General features: G+C 43.6%; 1 protein-coding gene across 1 annotated transcript in view; it reads right to left on the reverse strand.

Annotated features, from left to right (window-relative positions):
• The window catches only part of GREB1 (growth regulation by estrogen in breast cancer 1), a gene marked incomplete at its 3' end in the record, with an annotated part of 118,709 nt that overhangs the window by 1,450 nt on the left and 97,753 nt on the right, over nt 1-19,506 (reverse strand). The window contains exons 20-23 of the mRNA XM_015416407.1: nt 16,490-16,579; nt 12,029-12,594; nt 1,784-1,886; nt 776-931 (exon numbers count right to left, since the gene is read on the reverse strand). Of these exons, the coding sequence (XP_015271893.1) occupies nt 776-931; nt 1,784-1,886; nt 12,029-12,594; nt 16,490-16,579 (915 nt within the window). The remainder of the gene's footprint in view (nt 1-775; nt 932-1,783; nt 1,887-12,028; nt 12,595-16,489; nt 16,580-19,506) is intronic.

Here is a 19,506-nt window from a genome sequence, read left to right on the forward strand (position 1 = left end):
GCCCCCGCAGCCCCATTTCTGCTTTCCCCCTCGGGGGCGGACCGGCCGCCCCCAGGCGAGCCAAGGGAAGCAGCGTGCCGGCTCATGGCCACCCCTCATGAGCCAGCCGCCCGGCTGAGCCATGTGCGAGAGCCGCCTTTCTCGGCACTGGGCGCTCACTGCCTGCCTGCAGGTGCTTACATAAGCCGGGAGCTTGGGGGGGCAGCCGCCCGCGAGAGAGTGCAGCCCAGCTCCAGCTTTGGGAAGGCAGGGGGGAAAGGAAATTTGACCCCAAACTGGGACAGTCCCAGGAGTCCCTGGCCTTGGTGGGGCAACAGCATGGCGGCGAGGCAGAGGCCGCCCTCCTGCAAGAGGAGTTCCTCAATGTGTGCCGCAATGGGCGCATGTGGGCTTGGGGGGGGGGACAGTTTGGCGCCCCCATCCAGGGCCCGCTGCCCAATCAGGGTCCGGCACTCTAGGCGAATGCCTAGTTCGCCTAGTGGGTGAGACAGCCCTGGTCCCCACTCTCCTGCTGCTGTTCTTGGGAGGTCCCTTGAAGAATAATTTCAGAGAGCATTTTGTGCTGCTGCACAAGGAGGGGAAGTGACAAAATCTTCCATCCATGGAAATATGCCTTTGGATCCAAGCCATTATGCAGACTCAATTGCATTTTAGTTGCTAATGCACCATTGTTATTATTCCATGGAACATTCAAACTGTATTTCTTTATTGTATCAAAACAAGTACGTCCTCCTGTTTTGTTTTTAAAAAACCCTAATCAAACAAGAATCCTGACCTTCATTCTTCATAAGTATCCTTGAACAAATGAAACTTGCATCTTCATATTTTGGATCATGGATAGTATAGTCAAAGGACATTTTTTTCATTGTTTCTAGATCAGGCCATGCATCCCCTGGTTGGTGGTAATATTGACCTGACTCTTCTTTGAGATCTGCCACATCAGGAACAAAAGGGAAGTTTAAGAAATATGCAATAATTAAGTAAAACATTTCACACAAGTAGATGCTGCAGTTGGTTGGATACCTGGGCAGTGAACAGGAAAACAACCTCTTGCTATGCACACTATCACATCATCTTCCGCATAAATGAACGTGTAATTCATTATTCAATGAGGGTGGAAGGAAGTCCTTGTAAGACTGCCAGAGGGCAGTAACAAGCCAGTTCAACAAGCTGAAAATCAAGATGGAATTGCTCAGGGTAGACAAGGTTTACAGTCTAAAACAGAGGATATACAGAAATTGCCTGTTCAGGATAGTTGTGCTCCCCCTAAAGTCACATTGGTTTACTAAAGAACTTGTTATGATTCAGGAGAGGCACAGTTGTGAAGTTTGCACACCTGCTGTCCATTTTACAATTGTATTGGACATGTTTTCTAGCATATCTAAGTACTCTGAACTTTCCAATCATATAAAATATATCTTAAAATTTTCAAGTGCTTCAAAATGTTGTCTTTTAGAGACAGATAGATTGTAAGTGATGAAGCTAGCCTTCCGGCAAGAAAAAAACAGATGCACGTTATTGTGTGACTGAAAACATGCATATAAGTGGTCAGTGGAGTAAATAAAAAGAAAAATACTACATTATGAAATAAGGATTTTTTAAAAATGATTTTTATAGAGGGTTCGATTAATTACATGAGATTTGGTTAAGGGGTTCAATTAATGGAAATAAATTAGCATAAGGGATTGCAAATTTTGAACAGAACAATAAAACAGTCTCACTGATAATTAAAGACAATTGGAAGATGTTTCCCAGAGGAAAGATTTCTATGTGGAAAACTTACCAATATTGATCTCCTCTTCATCATAAACATCCACTTCAGTCAATCGAATCAGCATTCTAGACAAGATACTGAGGAACTGCAGATAGGCCCCTGTCTTTCCTATCTGTAAATATACACATCAGAAACTATACAACTATTTGCCATCAGCATCATATGGGGGGGGGGGGGTACCTGACATCTGAATGACCAACACAGTCTAATTCAAAGCCCACTTATGACATTCTCTCTGGATGCCACTCTTGTTATTCCCTCTTCAGTTGTTCAAACTCATGAATTACTCTATAAGTATACAGGGGAGTGCAATCATATCGGCCAGCCCACCTGCTAGATGTCTGCACATGCACAAGAACATATCAAGGGGCTACGCGTTTGATCAGAAATGCTGCAAAATGTTGGATCCACATCACACATACAAAGCTAATGCATGTTTTGTTTATTGTATACAGTCTGCACTCTCTCAATCAAGGCTGATTCTTCAGGCACCTTACAGTTAATAAAATTCTTACACACAATTTAAAAACACAATGAAACAGTAAAACATTGAAGATTGGGAGGAATTTAAAACAGCAAACAAAAATGACGACTTGTCTAAAGACGTTTAAAACAAGCTTTTAAAGCCCAGAGAGCAACAGAGCAGTTAAAATTTAAAAAGCAGATGGAAACCAGCTCCTTAAGAAAAAAGTAAAACAAGTAGCATTGCAGAACCAAAAGACAGCAACTCCTTAAAGCAGTAAAACAGCAGCATTTTAAAGCAATATAGAATGTATGCAAAACAAGTCCAATGCCTTAGGGAAAAAGAAAAACACACACTATAATATACTAAAACACATTTACTAGTTATACATTATGTTGTTGTGACAAGAGGGATGGGGATATACGTAAAGACATATTGAGTGTAAACCTATGGTTCAGCCTTCCAACTGTCCTCTCTGAGGCAGGGTACAGATCTAGATGCTTGTATAAGATTTTAATAGCAAAAAGATACTACTAATAAATTCTCTCCTATCCATTCCCATTATGTAAGGTTCTGGGATTCCTAAAGAAGGCAAATACCAGATATGTGCAGTTCCAACATGCTGGTAAGCATATAAATGCATCTGGCCAGCAAGAGTTAGAAACAGATGACACTTTCAATGGAATGATACCTCTGAAATTCCACTTGAAACATTATTCTAAAAGTGTGCTCATTACATGGTTTATGGTGTGATACCATTGAATAATTATACATTACAGTTAAATTGTTCTTGGTTGAGTTTATCAGTACGAGCAGAAAAGAAATCACCTGACTAGGGAACATATGGTAATGAAAATCAGGTGAGGAGAACCATCAGTGACAAATTGAGAGTCGCAGTACCATCCTAAGCAGAGTTATACCCTTCTAAGTCCATTGACTTCAATGGACTTAGAAAAGTGTAACTCTGTTTAGGGATGACACTGCTAGTGAAATTTCATTGGAACAGCAAACAAAAGAAAGTAGTTTTCACAAAATTATGGAACACGTATGGACCTCCATCAAGATATTCTAATGGCAGGAGGCAAGAATTCACAATAGACAAAATGGAACCTCTTACGCAGAGGAAAACAGTAATGCCCTTACTTGTAACTGTTGTTCATTGAGTTGTCTTCTGTGCAGGCACACAGTGGGACTGTGAATGCACAGGCCTGCCGATGGTGAGGATTTCTAGCTTCTAGAGAGACAAAGGGGCACCCCTCCCCTTTGAAGTAGCCATGTCATGTTTTCCCGCTGAAAATGGTGCGCATCAAAGGGAAGAGGCCCCATCTTCCCTCAGTTCTCCTGGGCCACCTGAGCCACTCTGAAGTACAGAAAAAGCAAGTATACTCCAGAGAGTTCAACAGTGAGGCAGGTGGGAGGGAATGTGTGCCTGCACAGAAGACAATTTGACGAACAACAGTTACAGTTTAACACTGTTTTCGTCTTCAGTCTTCTGTGCAGTCCCACATTGGGAGAATACCAAGCTACTCACCAGGTGGCAGGTGTAGAGCTCTCACTTGAAAAGCACATGGAGAACCGCCTTTCCCATTGCAACATCATGTCTGGTGTCTGTATCCCCAGCATGATGGTAGATAAATGCAGGGGTCTTGTTGTAGAAAAAGAGCTGCCGGAGCTCATTAGCATAACTCATTAGCATAACTTATTTGCATATGCCACGCCCCCTGACATCACCGGAAGTGACAGAAGGCCACACCCCCTGACATCACCGGAAGTGTGTCAGAAGGCCCGGCTACTTACCCTCCTGCTTCATCCTCATTCCCAAACGGAATGAGGATCGAAGCAGAGGGCGGGGTAAAGAAGGGGGCGGGGCTTCACCACGTGACCGCCCCGCCCCCTAGAGGTTCTCTTCCGGAGCTCCGTACCTGAGAGCTCCCCCCCGACTAGAGCCCTGGATAAATGTGTCCGCAGAGGACCATATCGCAGCCTTGCAAATGTCTTGCAGAGGGACTCCACCATGGAAGGCAGCAGATGACGCTTGAGACATGGTAGAGTGGGCTTGAAGAGACACAGGGCAAGGAGTGCCGGCATGTTTTGTAAAAGATCCTAATGGCTCAAAAAACCCAGTGGGATAACGTCTGAGATGACGCCACGTGGCCCATATGCAGGACAGCACAACAGACGAGAAGCAAGTGTGATTTCCAGAACACATGGGTATGGTGTAAGTAAAACAATAAAGCTGTTTTCACATCCAAAGCAAGCAGGGCGTCTTCTGCTTGGGATTAAGAGTTGGGGGGAAATACGGGTAGCGAAACAGGTTGTGACAAATGGAACCTGGAGATGTCCTTAGGGAGGAACTCAAAACTATGTCACAATTATTAATTTTTAAACTTAAAAAAAAATTAAATTAAAATAAACTATGCCACAAAACTTGATGGCGGGGAAACCCAACCTTGGAGAACTAAAAGAGCTAGCCTCTGGTGTTTGGCGTGCTCTTTTCCCGCAGTCTGGGGAGCAGGCATTGACTGCGCATGCCTGGGCCAGGGAAGGAGCACCCTCCCACTCAGTTTCTTCCAGCCACTGCTGACAAGTCCCACCAAGTAAAGAGAGATGCTAGAAGTGGGGAAGACTGGGCAGGCGTATATGACTGCACAGATGACCACTCGAAGATGATCACTTACAGGTAAGCAACCTGTTTATCCTCTTCATGGTCTCTGTGCAGTCCCACAGTTGGGTGATTAGAGAGAGCCAACACATGGATGGAGGGTGCTGGCAGTTCAATAGTGTAATAGAAAAGGCAGTGAACACTTACAAGAGATTACCTGCAGGAGCCTACCTGGGAAGTCGAAAGAATGCAGGCATCAATGGAAGATGGGTCGTAGCCCTGACTGCCCGAAGGACACATCTCATCTAGCTCTGATGCGTCACGATTCCGAAAGTGGACTGGGAGGACCAGGTGGCAGCAGCAAAGATGTCTTTCAAGGGAATACCCTCAAGGAAGTCTGACAACGTAGACACAGCCCTCGTGGAGTGGGCCTTCAATGAAACAGGTAAAGGCTGCTTCGTGAGTTCATAACGAAGTGCAATCACTGCAGTTATCCACTTAGCAAGCCATTGCGGGGAAAGCTTGTGTCCCTGGCGAGGCTTCCCATAGGTCATGAACAATTATGGATCTTTCTGAAATGAGCCAGTCCTGGAGAGGTAGAAGTACAGTGCCCTGCGGACATCCAAGGTGTGAATCACCCTCTGACCATTGTCAGCAGGATTTGGAAAGAATGTGGGCAGAGCTGTGGACCGAGAAAGATGGACAGGGGAGAGAAGCTTTGGAAGAAATGCAGGGTCAGAGCAAAGGACTACTTTGCCCCTGTGAAAAATGGTGTATGGTGGATCGTAGCACAGAGCACAGTTGCTCTCTTCGCCAATGTGATAACCACCAAAAATCCAGTTTTCCATGAGAGAAGATGCAAAGACATGGTCACAAGGGGCTCAAATGGCTTGCCCATGAGCTTCGAGAGGACAAGTGATAAGTTCCATGCTGGAACTAAGAGTTTAACCGGAAGGTGCAACTGAACCATACCATTTAAAAACGATTTGGAAACATGGTGGGAGAAAAAAGTTCTCCCATCTACAAACTGATGAAAAGCAGAAATTGCAGAAAGATGCACCTTTAGTGAGGAATAGAGAGCAAGTAGGACAGGATGTCCAGGAGAGGAGCAGTCTGTGGGTCTAACTGGTGGCTAGTAGCATAGGCCATGAAACGTCACCACTTTGCCAGGTAAGAATGGTTATTTATTTACTATCAAATTTATACCCCACCTTCCCTGCAAAGCAGAATGGTGAGTAGTCGGCTTCCGAGCATTCAGCAGAATGTGTTAGATGTCAGGCAGGAGGTTCAGGGCATGACTCACCATGCAGTCAGTCTGAAAAGGTCTGGATTGTGGTGCAGAACCATGGTGTTGTGAGAGGAGGTCTGGCACCAGGGGGAAATGCAAGTAAGTAGCTCGAGAAAGCCGTAGTAGACTGGCCACCAGGGCATCACCAGAATGCACTTCAAGCCATCATGAACAAGTTTCTAAACCATTCTGGTGAAAAGTGGAAAGGGGGGAAACAGGTAATAGATACACTCCCGTCCATCGGTGCAGAAAGGCTTCTCCCTGTGAAAGTCTGATCGAGGGACCCCTGCTGTAGAACGTTGGGTACTTTGCGTTGTCCTCGGTAGCAAAAACATCTATCCAGGGACACCCAAAGGTGCAGAAGATGGGCTACAGGTATTTGGGATTCAATGACCGCTTGTGCTTGTTTGATTGTGTCTGACTTAGGGTGTGTGCTTTTCTGGACACCTGGCAGATGAACAGCCATGAGGTGGATGTTCTGAGCCCTGTACTAGTGCCAAAGGGTCAGCACTCTCCTGCAAAGGTTCTGCCCTGCTTGTTGACATAATAAATGGTTGCAACATTGTTCGTGGTGACCTGGAAATGCAGACCTTGCAGAGATGAGAGGAAGAAGCAGAGGGCATGATGAAGCATCATACGTTCCAGGCAATTGATGTGCAGAGTCTGTTCTGACATCAACCACTGGCCCTGAGCCATAAGTGCTCAGCAGTGGACTCCCCAGCCCCATAGAGAGGTGTCAGTGGTAAGGACAACGTCCAGAGGTGACAACTGGAATGGCATCCTGTAGAGCAGCTTGTCCTCTAGGGTCCACCACTGGATAGTCAGGATGAAGGCCATTTGGTGGTGGCAAAGGGGCTTGTAGGGGCTTGAAACAAAGTTGAAGAGGCCACATGTGTAGTTTGGCAAAGGGTACCACAAAGATGGTAGCAGCTATCAGCCCCAGGAGATGCTGCAGTATCAGGGCAGGTCACATGGGTGACAAGATGTCAGTGCCAAGGAGCGGAGATATAAGGCTCTGTCCACCGGAAGAAAAGCACAACGTTGGGTGGTGCAAATCCTGACCCTTATGAATTGTAGGTCCTAAACAGGGAGCAGGTGGGATTTTGTGAAGTTCATGTAGAGGCCTAGAGAGGCCAAGAGTCGGAGAGTGGTGGAAATGTCCTGGTGAAGTTGTTTGGGGATTGGGAGACGATCGGCCATTTGTCAATGTAGGGGAAAACAGTGATTCCCTGTTGTCTGAGGGCCACAGCAACCACTGCCATACACTTCATGAATACGCTTGGTGCCCTGGAAAGATCGAAGGGGAGTACCTAATAATGGTTGTGGTCGGACCCCACCGTGAACCTCAGTAAGAGATGATGTTGTGGTTGAATAGTGATGTGGAAGTAATCATCCTGGAGTTCTAGAGGTGCTAGCCAAGCATTCTTGGTGATCAGTGGAAGAATGGTTTACAGGGTGATCATCTGAAATTTCTTGCAAGGAATGTAACGGCTGAGTTGTCACAGGTCCATTATAGTCCTCCATCTCACTTTGGTACTATGAAGAAGCAGGAGTAGAATCCCTGGTGATGTTGAGATGTGGGGACAAGTTCTATGGCTCCCTTGGCAAAGAGGGCTTGGACCTCATTGTGCAGAAAGCGGGATGGGGTTATCGCCACAAAATGAGGGGCCCATGGGGTTGAAAGAAACTCGATGGTGTACCCTACCCAAATGATGGTGAGGACCCAGGCATTCATTGTGATAGATTTTTAGGCCAGAGGTGGGGTTATGGTTGGAGCAGGGGGAATCATGAGATAGAGGAGAGTCAAAGAGACTGTTTGGATTGAGGTGTCGACTTCTTAGAAGAAGACTGGGATGGAGACTGGGACCGATAGCATCACAGCTATGGGAATACCACGTGGAGAGGGTGAACTTGAATCCGACAAGTATCTCAGATGCTCTCTATAGTGCACCGTGTCGGAAGACGGGGCATATTGGGGGCAATGCCAGCTACGGGATTGAGAACCTTGCAGCTACGGGATGGTCAGGACCAAGGCGACAGATGAGGTGGTTCATGGTCCCGTGATGAAGGTCTATCCCAGGGTGCAGGATCTGATTCAAAGAAGTCTGATGGTAAACAGCTGTACAAGGAGGGTTAACAAGATGGAATGTGCACAACCTGTGCAGGGGGCACTTGAGTCAAGAGAGTAGCCATGGTCATTGGAGCTGAGGCCAGTGCTGGAGCAGGAGTGGTGACCGGAGGGTTGAGAGTCATAACCTCTGTGGTTGACACAGGGGCAGCAGGAGCGGCTGGGACAGTGGTAGGTGTCAAGGCCAATTGGTCCTTTGGCTTCTGGGATTTCTTCAGTTTCAACATGTTGGGAGACAGAACTGAGAGCTGCTTGGTCTGTTTTTCGGTCTTATGCTTTTTTTTGCCATCGGGGCTGAGGAAACTGCTGATTTGGCCGAATCATCCTTCTGAGATGGGGGAGGTGGTGAGACTCTAGGACAGGTGGTAACTGACCCTTCTATTTGCTATTATCACCTGTTTTCTTAGATCTGAATTGTGTGCTCTTTCTTGAATGCTTAGTGTCCGTGTAATTAGGGAAATTCTTCAATAAAAACTATTTAATTTACTCTTCAAATCTGGAGTCTTCCTATTGTACTGGACCTTGGTATAAACAGGTGTGCGATCCCTGGCACCCCTTTGGCCTCGTCTGCTTCATAGCTAATTTTCCCCAACATAGAGGCAGGCCATTGTCAGTAACATGATGGAAGCACTCTCTAGACTGGGGCCTCTGCCTGAAGGGCTGAGAAGGGGCTCATATTACACCCAATGACCAAGCAGTTTGTTTGTTCCTCTTGATTTGTTCTAAAGTCTCATCTGTTTTGGAGGATAAGAGAAGATTGCCTTTGAAAGGTAGGTCCTCTATCTTGGCACAAGTCTCAGAAGGTAAGGACCAAGCATGGATCCAAGCAAAATGTCTTAGAGTGATGGTGGAGGCCATGGAACATACTGAATGTGCCTTCCTGTATTCATCTGTTGCTTTGAGAGCCATGTAGCTTCAGTCTGCAGAACTCTAGCAGTTGTGCATCTTTCATCCAGAAGTAACACAGATGTGCATTCTAATCAAAAGAGCTGATGCGGACATTATGGCCCGATAGTTGGCAATCTTAAAATTAAGGGCACCAGCAGAATAAACCTTACACCCAAAGGTATCAATCTTCCAGCCCTTCTTTTCTACCGGAGCGGAATGAGAGCCATGGCGGTGTTTTGCCTGGGCCTCCTCTGTGACAAGTAAAGATGGAGGTGGATGATTGAAGAGAAAAACACTATCCATCTGGCGAACCCTATAGAGATTCTCCATCTTCCTTGCAGTGGCAGAGATGGTGGAGGGTTAAGGCAATGTTAAGGAAATCTTCTAGGATAGGGAAGGCCATAGTAGCAGGTGCATCAGAATACAATGCAGAGAGAATCTTATTTTTAATTTGGGTTTAGAGGCAAGAGGGTCACTCTCCAAGGATTTCACCATCTGGCGCATTTGCTCTGAGAAAAGGTACAAATCTTCATTGGGGGAGACAGCCGCAATATCCCCAACTGAATCTGGTGATGAGTCTGAGGGAAGTTCAGAGACCTGGTCAGAACGGGAGCCCTCCTCACTTTCTGCATCTGAGAAATGCTCCTGTGTCATTGGAGGAACTCCTGGGTGGTAGCATGGAGCTGAATGTTGAAATGGAGGTGGTGGAGGGATGTGCGAGGCTGGATGAGCTGAGGAGAAATGATTGCCCCAGTGGTGAGGATAAAGTGAAAAACCTGGCCAGGGAATGGGCTGGGGCGGTAGATTCCAAGGAGCAACCCACGAAGGCTGGGAATGCTTGTGAGGGAGCAGGCTGCTGGGTCTGCTGCATTGGAACTGGGTCTGCTACACTAGAACCATAGGTGGAGGAGTTGTGTGGGACCTCTCCTGAGGCACCTGATGGGGTGGATCTGGGGGAAGCTCACCTTTGGAACTGAAGTCTTCAGGTTCGTGGGTGTGTGAGGAGGGCGCAGGTGAAACCAGGGATGGCAGGTCCTCCAGTATGATCAGTTCCTCCATATCTGGATCTGATGGGAGTGTCTCCTTGTGCTTTGAGTGAGACAGAACTGAGTCCTTCCTAGAGTGTTTAGACTTTGTTCTTGCTTTCTTGGGAGGATGCTCCAAAGTGCTGCAGTGCAAAGGGGCTGAATCTGGGGATCAGGACTAATACCTATGAAGATCCGGGGTTGGAACCAATCGAGTGGAGACAACAGACTTGGAGTGGGTTCATGCAAGGCAGGGGGCTTTGCTGCTGGCTTTTCGGAACCCAACAAGGTATATTCCCAAAGGGTAGCCTTTAGTCTAGAAGCCTTATCTGAGCCTTCTGAGTAAATTGCTGCCAATGTCCGCAAAATTCAACATTGTGGGAATCACCTAAACAGACTATGCAAACTGTGTGCTTGTCACTTTGGGGCATTTCCATATACCACTGAAGGCACTTTTTAAACAGGAACTTCTGAGCCATATTGGAGCTCAGAATCCCAGAGTGCAGAGCGACAAAGAAAGTCAGTGAAGATCAGGAGCGAAGTTAGATGGATCCTCTCAGCTTGGCAACGAAAAGGAAAATGAGGGAAGACAGCACCTCTCCCCTTCGGCGCACACTGTTTTTGGCAGAAATTGTGATGTGGCCATGCTGGAGGGGAGGGGCACCCCTTAATCTCTCTAGAAGCTAGAAATCCTTGCTGTTGGCAGGCCTGTGTATGCGCAATGCCAATGTGGGATACCCAAAATCTCCTGGATATTCCAGGCCCCAGGAACATCAAACTCGCTGTGACCAGGGCCAGGGCATTTTCGGTGGTGGCTCCTACCTGGTGGAATGAGCTCCCAGAAGAGATCCGGGCCCTGCGGGACCTTGGGCAGTTCCACAGGGCCTGTAAAACAGAGCTCTTCTGCCAGGCTTTCGAGTAGGAGCCGCTGCCACCATTATTCCACCAACGCTTTTCCATCACCGCACAATGCGGATACTATCGGGGGGGTGAGACGCACCTGGCAGATGATAGGGTTGTGGGGACATACGGTCGTTGTATTATTATAACATCTGTAGAACACCATCTTGATTTTAGGACTTGGAGAGAGCAGTGGAGCACCGATATTTTATTAATTGTATTGTTGTATATTGCATTGTATTTTTATACTGTTCTTATTGTTTTTATTAGGCACTTGTGCCCCTGTTAGCTGCCCTGAGCCTCCGGGGAGGGCAGGATACAAATTTGAAGAATAAATAAATTAAAAAAAATAGAAGACCAAAGACGAGTCACTAATTACCAGATGCTGAGAATATAAATTAAGGGTAGCTATCAATGTCATGCTCTGCTTATGTACATCCAGAGGGTTGGATCCAGTGATTTGCACTTACAAGGTGTATGAATCTTACATTCTCTCCCTCTCCTCAACAGTCTCTTTTGACTCTTGGAAAGCTGGACTAATAACCATGCAGGTTGGGGAGTCTTCTCTAAGGAGAGAGAAAGATGCAAAATCACCCTTCATCCTTCTGCAAGCACTAGCTTGTAGGGGATTCTACCTCATTCTCCTTCCTTAGTGAAGTGCTCTGACCTGCATGGGTATTAGACCACATGGGTCCCACAGTCCCAGGAATCAACTTTCCTGGGGAATCACCTTTCCTGAGGCTGCTGGAAAGATCCTCAAATATCAGCCCTTCTCACTCAAATATCCTCAAATATCAGCCCATCCCAGAAATTAGGTCCTATCTGATGAAAACAGAATGCTGTTATAGACAGGACCTATGGTCCAATACAATAAGGCAATCCTTATGTCCTCATGCAATAGTAAGACTCAACTAATTAAAATAAAATAATAAGAATAATTACCCTGCTTTTATTACACACCTGTGGTGGCCCACTCAGCAGCAGCCTCCTTGGATGGAAGGTGTCCATCCTGCCTTCGTTCCTGTTGTTGTAGTCCATATGGATTGGTTTGGGGACTGTCCACTGGCGATAATACAGAGACTGCTCCGTGCAGGTCATCATCTTACTCATGAGTGGGCGAAATGAACTTGCCCACATCACAGAATGGTAAGGTAAGAGGGATGATGATTTAGGAAGTCCTGTGCTGTCAGCAGAGGTCACAATGTCATACACCAGTTTAGGCAGGTAAACAATAGGAGGCTGTTGGGACGCTTTTGTCATGGAGCACTGAGGGGCCTGCAGGACAAAGGAGCTGTGAGTAGGTGCAGATGAGGCAGAGGAAGATGAAAAAGGAGATGCTGATGAGGAAGTGATGGAAGCCTGGGCAGTTTTAGCATTTGACTTTGAATCTTTGTCCATTTTTGGTCTTTGCTTTTCAGGGTTATTCACATTCTCTTCTGTACTGCTGCTTAATACCTGATGGGTTGACTTTCCTGTGTCACCTGCAGTTACTGATGGAGGAGACTTTTCACTGCAGAATGCTGTGCCTATGAACAAAATAAAGGTGTTTTTGCTTTTTTTAAAGGCCAAGTTAAACCTTTGGTGACTAATGCAAGTTGCAATTACCCCTTCCCCAGTATCACCTGGGTTCACTAGTCATCAGCAATACAGTGGAAATGTAGGCACATTTTTGATACTGGCATTGATATTTCTACTTTATTTATTGCAGATAGCTACTAAATCCAGATGTTATTTAAGCACTCTATTGAAACCAACAAACCTGGGCCTTTCCTTAATCAAACAAAAAGTAAGGAACAATTCATGCAGCCACTTTAAATACAGTGAAATGCCAGTAGGTGAGATATAAATACCAAATCTGGATGTAACTCTTTGCTTCAATAGATGCTCAGATGCCAAATTACCACATGATCACACACATTCCAAAAATGGATTGAGAGGAGCCTGAAGAATGATAATCTAGGCATTTATTTAAATATAAATAAATAAAAATAAAATAAATTTTGGTAGAATAATAAAGAAGCTGATTCAGCAGAGATTCATTGTACGCCACTAACTCCATAACTGATATATCACCACACTAAAATGGTGCTTTGAATCAGTACTGAAGCAAACAAAACATGTATGGGGTACCAAACAACATTCTCTACATCTTCCCCAACCCATGGGCAAGCAGATCAAAGAGAAAGAAATAACAAGAACCCCATCAGGACACCCTGGAAGGGACAAGTACAAACACTCCTATCATAGGATGCTTCTCATAAAACGGTCATCTCTATGTAGAATGAAAATCTTTGAGTTGTGGGGTAGGGGAACCGCATGATACGGTATGAAATATGATCTTTTTTGTCATGAACATGCCCAAAAGATGACAAAAAACCTCCAGGTTACCCGGCCAAACTACCCTGGAGAAAAATTGCTTCCTGACCCCAAAGTGGCGATGAGCATTTCCCTGGGTGTGTAAGAAAGGGCCACAAGAACTAAGCACTGATACAACCCTTCCTGCCCTCTCTCTCATGATCTGCCGAAGTTCACAGAATCAGCATTGCTGTCAGATGGCCATCTAGCCTCTGTTTGAAAACCTCCAAAGAAGGAGAGCCCACCACCTCCCGGGGAAGCCTGTTCCTGCTCTAACTGTCAGGAAGTTCTTTCTAATGCTTAGCTGAAAATTCTTTTGATTTAATTTCAACCCCTTGGTCCCAGTCTGACCTTCTGGGGCAACAGGAAACAACTCCGCACTATCCTCTATATGACAACCCTTCAAGTACTTGAAGATGGTTATCATATCACCTCTCAGTCATCTCCTCTCCAGGCTAAACATACCCAGCTCCTTCAACCTTTCCTCAAAGGACTTGGTCTCCAGCCCCTTCACCATCTTCATTGCCCTCCTATGGACATGTTCCAGCTTGTCTATATCCTTCTTAAATTGTGGTGCCCAAAACTGAACACAATAGATGAGGTCTAACCAGAGCAGAGTAAAGCAATACCATCACTTTATGTGATCTGGATACTATACTTCTGTTGATACAGCCCTAAATTGCATTTGTCTTTTTAGCTACTGCATCACACTGCTGACTCATGTTCAGTGTATGGTCTACGAAGACGCCTAGATCTTTTTTGCACATACTACTGCCAAGACAAGTCTCCCCCATCCTATAATTATGCATTTGATTTTCCCTACCTAACTGCAGAACTTTAAATTTATTCCTATTGAAATTCATTTTGTTTGTTTTAGCCATTTCCCAACCTGTCAAGATCATCCTGTATCCTGACTTTGCCTTCTACCTTATTTGCTACCCCTCCCAATTTAATGTCATTGGAAATTTAATAAGCATTTCCTCTATTCCTTCATCCAAATCATTTATAAAGATGTTGAATTAACACAGGTCCCAGGGCAGATCCTTGAGGCACTCCACTTGTCACTACTCTCCAAGAGGATGAGGAGCCATTCACAAGCACTCTATGGGTGCAATCTGTCAACTAGTTACAGATCCACCTAACAGGATCCAAACCATATTTTACCAACTTGTCAACAAGAATATTATATGAAACTTTATCAAAAGCCTTACTGAAATCAAGATAAACTATGTCTACAGCCCGTTTGTGGGGAGGGCGGGGTATAAATATAATATAATAAAATAAATAAATAAATAATTTCCCTAATCCAGCAAGGTAGTAACTTTTTCAAAAAAAGAGATAAGATTAGTCTGACATGACTTGTTCCTGAGAAACCCATGCTGGCTCTTAGTAATCACAGCCATCCTTTCTAAGTGCTCAAGGACTTGTTGTTTATTTGTTCTAAAACTTTTCCAGATATAGGCGTCAAGCTGACAGGTTGGTAGTTACCCGGATCCTCCTTTTTCCCCTTCTTGAAGATGGGGATATTTGCCTGCCTCCAGTCTTCAGAGGCTCAGAAATTACATGTGTGAGTTCTTTTAGTACCCTTAGGTACTGTTCATCTGGCCCCAAGGACTTCGTGTTTGTGTTCTCCCCTACACCGATCCTAGGCTGCAACTCCCTTCCTTCATCATGTGTTCTGTTTTTGCCATGTTGAGCACTGTTTCCTCGCAAGAGAAGACAGAGAAAAAGTAGGAATTGAGCAATTCTGCACTCTCTTCATCTCCTGTTACAATTTTACTTTCCTGTCCCCACAATGGGCCTACCTAAACAGATCCAAAGTACTATCTCAATATTATATTGCCATTTTTCACCATGGCCAGACTTAGAGCTCAATGCAACTGTGTACTGCATACCAAATTTTGGAAGTGTCCTATTTTCTACTGTGACCAGTGCTGTTTGGAAGGATGCTGTTCTGGTAAAGAGGTGCAGGAGTCCTTAATCAACACTCAGGGGAGACTGATTTCAGATAAAACATTTCTTTTTTGAGAATTGAACTATAAATGTCTCAGATTGCCAGCTGAGAAGAAATTAGTTTCCCTTACCTCAAAGCACGGACAGAGAAATAGGCAGTATGAAGAAAACCTGTCAGGAAAGGGCAAGATAGCTATTTGGATGTCCTGAGTTAGACCATAAAGGTTTGGGATATGTGCCTTAATGGTACTGGAGAAAGGGTGCAGAGACTCCAAATGTCATGACAGGGCAAAGAGAAACCCTCCCAGCTAGGATAGAAAGGGTTAAAAAGGTCTGGATACCCTGTCAGAAATGTGCAAGCTAGAGAACTGGGAGTAGTCTGTTTTGACCAGCCTCTATTTTTCAAGGTTCCAAAGGGCTTGGATCCATTCCAGGAAAGAGAATGCTGTGTCTGTAACTTAACCTCACATGTTTCTCTTTCTTCTAGTTCTTAATACCCTGTAGCGTTTTGATATAATTTTCCAGTGTCCTTGTGCTCTAGTGAATTGAGATTGTCTTTTGGCAAATAAATATCTTTTTCCTTTTCAAGATCTCAGACTGTGGTCAAAGAGCTCACCCAGGGCATCGGGCTGCTCATATGTGCAACTGACCAGAAACACCTGACTGGACTACAGGGAGGAAGATGTGTGTGAAGCGGTACACACACACATATGCACGTAGCCCCCATCTGTACCTCAAACAATGGACAGAGAAATAAAGTGCAGAGGCTGGGTGGTAGTAGTGGCAACTGAAGTATGGAGAGTGAGAAGGGAGGGCTGGGGGGGGAGATGAAGCCCTCTCGTGGGTGCAGGTTCTCCTCTGCCTCTCAGGCAAAGACAGTGAGAAGGAAGGGGAAGGGAGAACCCTTGTTACAAATGCCTCGTAATTAATTCTGGAAAATGTATGTAATGCCTTAAATGTAAACATTGTCTTGCTAAAATGTTTATTTCTCAGTCTTCTTTCAGATGAATTATGGTAAATCCCAACTGACCAGTATGGGCTAAACTGTTATAATCCTTAATATAATCCTTTATCCTAAATAAATACTGAAAATGGTTCATGCCAAAGTCTTACTTGATGTTTTAGAAGAAACAGATGAAGCTGCAGAATCATGAGAGCCAGATCGTTCTCTTTTGACAGGGCTTCTTTTTTCTGAAGTGGAGCCTGTTCCAGGAGATAAAGGGAAAGACTTTATTTACCTGACATTACCTGACATTATTTACAGGTTGGAGCTGAATTGTTCATCCCTTTAACAACCTACTCTGAAGTTTCAATGAAATTTTCTGAAAATGGCCTTGTTCGATCTTACTTAGGCACCTGACATTATTTACAGGTTGGAGCTGAATTGTCCATCCCTTTAACAACCTGCTCTGAAGTTTCAATGAAATTTTCTGAAAATGGCCTTGTTCGATCTTACTTAGGCACCTGACATTATTTAAAGGTTGGAGCTGAATTGTCCATCCCTTTAACAACCTGCTCTGAAGTTTCAATGAAATTGTAAGTGTTAGAACATTTATCGTTTCATTATGAAACTTATGTAGGTGTATTTACCAGCTCCGAAACCAATCTAGTTGGATTTCTAGTGTTCCTTAAGGCCCAGCATTGGGAAAGTTTAATTAACCTTTTTAGCTGCAATTCCTAATTTCTCCTAGTCCACCAAAAGGGTCCTAAAGTCCACCTGTATCTCCTCCACCAGAATACAGCAAAAATTGATAGAATGGTACAACAAGGGCTCACTTTCTTTCTTTTTTTTTTAAAGAATTTATTTATACTTTTTCCAACAAACAAACAAACAAAAAATAAAAATCCAAGTACATTCCCATTGTACAAATCAGTTTCGGAGTGTTCATTCTACATTTTTTTCAAACCATTTATACACTTTAAACCATCTTTTCTTATAAGCGTTATCATCTCTCTCTGCTAATATCATATTTAATCTGTCCATTTCTGCTATTTCGAATATTTTTTCCATTATTTCTTCTTTTTTAGGTAGTAAATCTGATTTCCATTTTTTCGCTATCAGAATTCTGCTTAACGTGAGGATATATAACACAATACATTTATCATCTGTATTTACTATATCTGGCAAGATATTAAGCAAGTAACTTTCCGGTTTAAGCTGCAGATCTATTCCTACAATTTCTTTTATCAAATATTTTACCATTTTCCAAAATTTTACTATTTTGTCACACCTCCACCAGATATGATAGTATGTTCCTACGTTATTATTACATCTCCAGCATGTATCCGAGACATTTTTATAACATTTTGTTATTTTATCCGGTGACCAGTGCCACCTGTAAAACATTTTTAGGATATTCTCTTTGTATGGTGTGGCTCTTACTAATTTTTTCGTTTCCCACATTTTTTCCCATTCTTGCGTTTTTATTGTGTAGCCTACATTTTGTTCCCAGGTGTTCATGCAGGGTTTTATCGAATGTTTTTAATTCTTTTTCTTTGGTTAATAACTTTTCATAGGTTGCTTTTTTTCCCTCTGTTAGTAAAGCTGGCAATATAAAGGCTTCGAGTGGTGACACCCACATTGGTACTTCTTTGTACATTTTTTCTTTAATTTTCTTCCAAATCTTAATCAATGCCCCTCTTATAATATGGTTATTGAAGTTTTTATGCACTTTTTCCTTATCGTACCAAATGTAGGCGTGCCAACCCATATACAGATCATGGCCCTCTAGTTGTAGTAGTTTTTTATCTTCTAAGAGTATCCATTCCCGTATCCATCCCATTGCTGCTGCTTGATAGTAAATCTTCCAGTCTGGCATACCGCATCCTCCTCTTTCTTTTCTATCTTTCAAAAATTTCCATCTTATTCGCGCTTTTTTACCTTGCCATACGAATCTTCTTGTCATGCGATCTAGTTCTTCAAAAAAGTTTTCATTTTTCAAGACCGGGATACATTGCGCAAAGAATAAAAATCTCGGGAGGATGCTCATTTTGATAGTAGCTATTCTTCCCAACAATGAGATGTGTAGATCTTGCCATTTTTCAAGATCTTTCTTGATCTCCTCTAGAAGTACTTTGTAGTTATTATCATAGAGGTTCAGATTGTTATTTGTAATGTTAATGCCTAGATATTTTACCTTTTTTACCACTTCTATATTGGATATCCGGTACAGGTTTTCTACCTCTGTTTTATTACAATTTTTTGTTATTATTTTCGTCTTTCCTAAATTTATTTTGAGACCTGCTTTTTCCCCATATATTTTTATAGTATTGAGTAAATGTCCAATCGAAGTTTTGGGGTCCTCCAGAATAAACACCAGATCATCCGCAAATGCTAGAAGTTTATATTGTTCACCTTTTATCTTGAGACCTGTTATTTCTATGTTATCCCTCACCATGTCATTTAAAGTTTCAATACCGAATATGAATAGTAACGGGGAGAGTGGGCAGCCTTGTCTTGTTCCCTTCTGTATCGGAACATTTTGTGTTAAATCTCCATTCACAATTATCCTTGCCCATTGTTCTTTATATATGGCATTTATCAAAGTCTGGAAATTGTCGCCACACTCCCATTGCTTTAACTTGTTTTTCAAGAAGTCCCAGTTTACGTTGTCAAATGCTTTTTCTGCATCTAGAAAAACCATTGCCATTTGACTTCCTGGGTGTTGTTCATAATACTCTATTATATCCACTATTATTCTCAAATTGTTCTTTATTTGACGTTTTGGTAGGAATCCTGATTGGTCTCTGTTTATTACTTGTGTTAGTACTTTTTTTAACCTTGATGCTAATATTGTTGCAAAGATCTTGTAATCCACGTTTAGGAGTGATATAGGCCTATAGTTTTTTATCTCATTTACTTCTGTCTTTGGTTTGGGAATTAAAGATATTAATGCTTCATTCCATGATGTGGGTAAATCTCCTGTTTTCATCGCATTTTGGATCATATCTTTAAATATTGGGTTTATTTCATGCTCTAATTTTTGATAAACTTCTGCCGGAATGCCATCTGGTCCTGGAGTTTTCTTCTTCTTTTGTTTTTTAATCGCCTCTACAATATCACAGGTTGTGAATGGTTCATTTAGAATTTTTCTTTGTTCTTCGTTGAATTTCTTTGTATTATGATTTTC

This window comes from Gekko japonicus, unplaced genomic scaffold (genome assembly GCF_001447785.1).
Source record: "Gekko japonicus isolate JY-2015 unplaced genomic scaffold, Gekko_japonicus_V1.1 scaffold1597, whole genome shotgun sequence".
Classification (NCBI taxonomy): Eukaryota; Metazoa; Chordata; class Lepidosauria; order Squamata; family Gekkonidae; genus Gekko; species Gekko japonicus.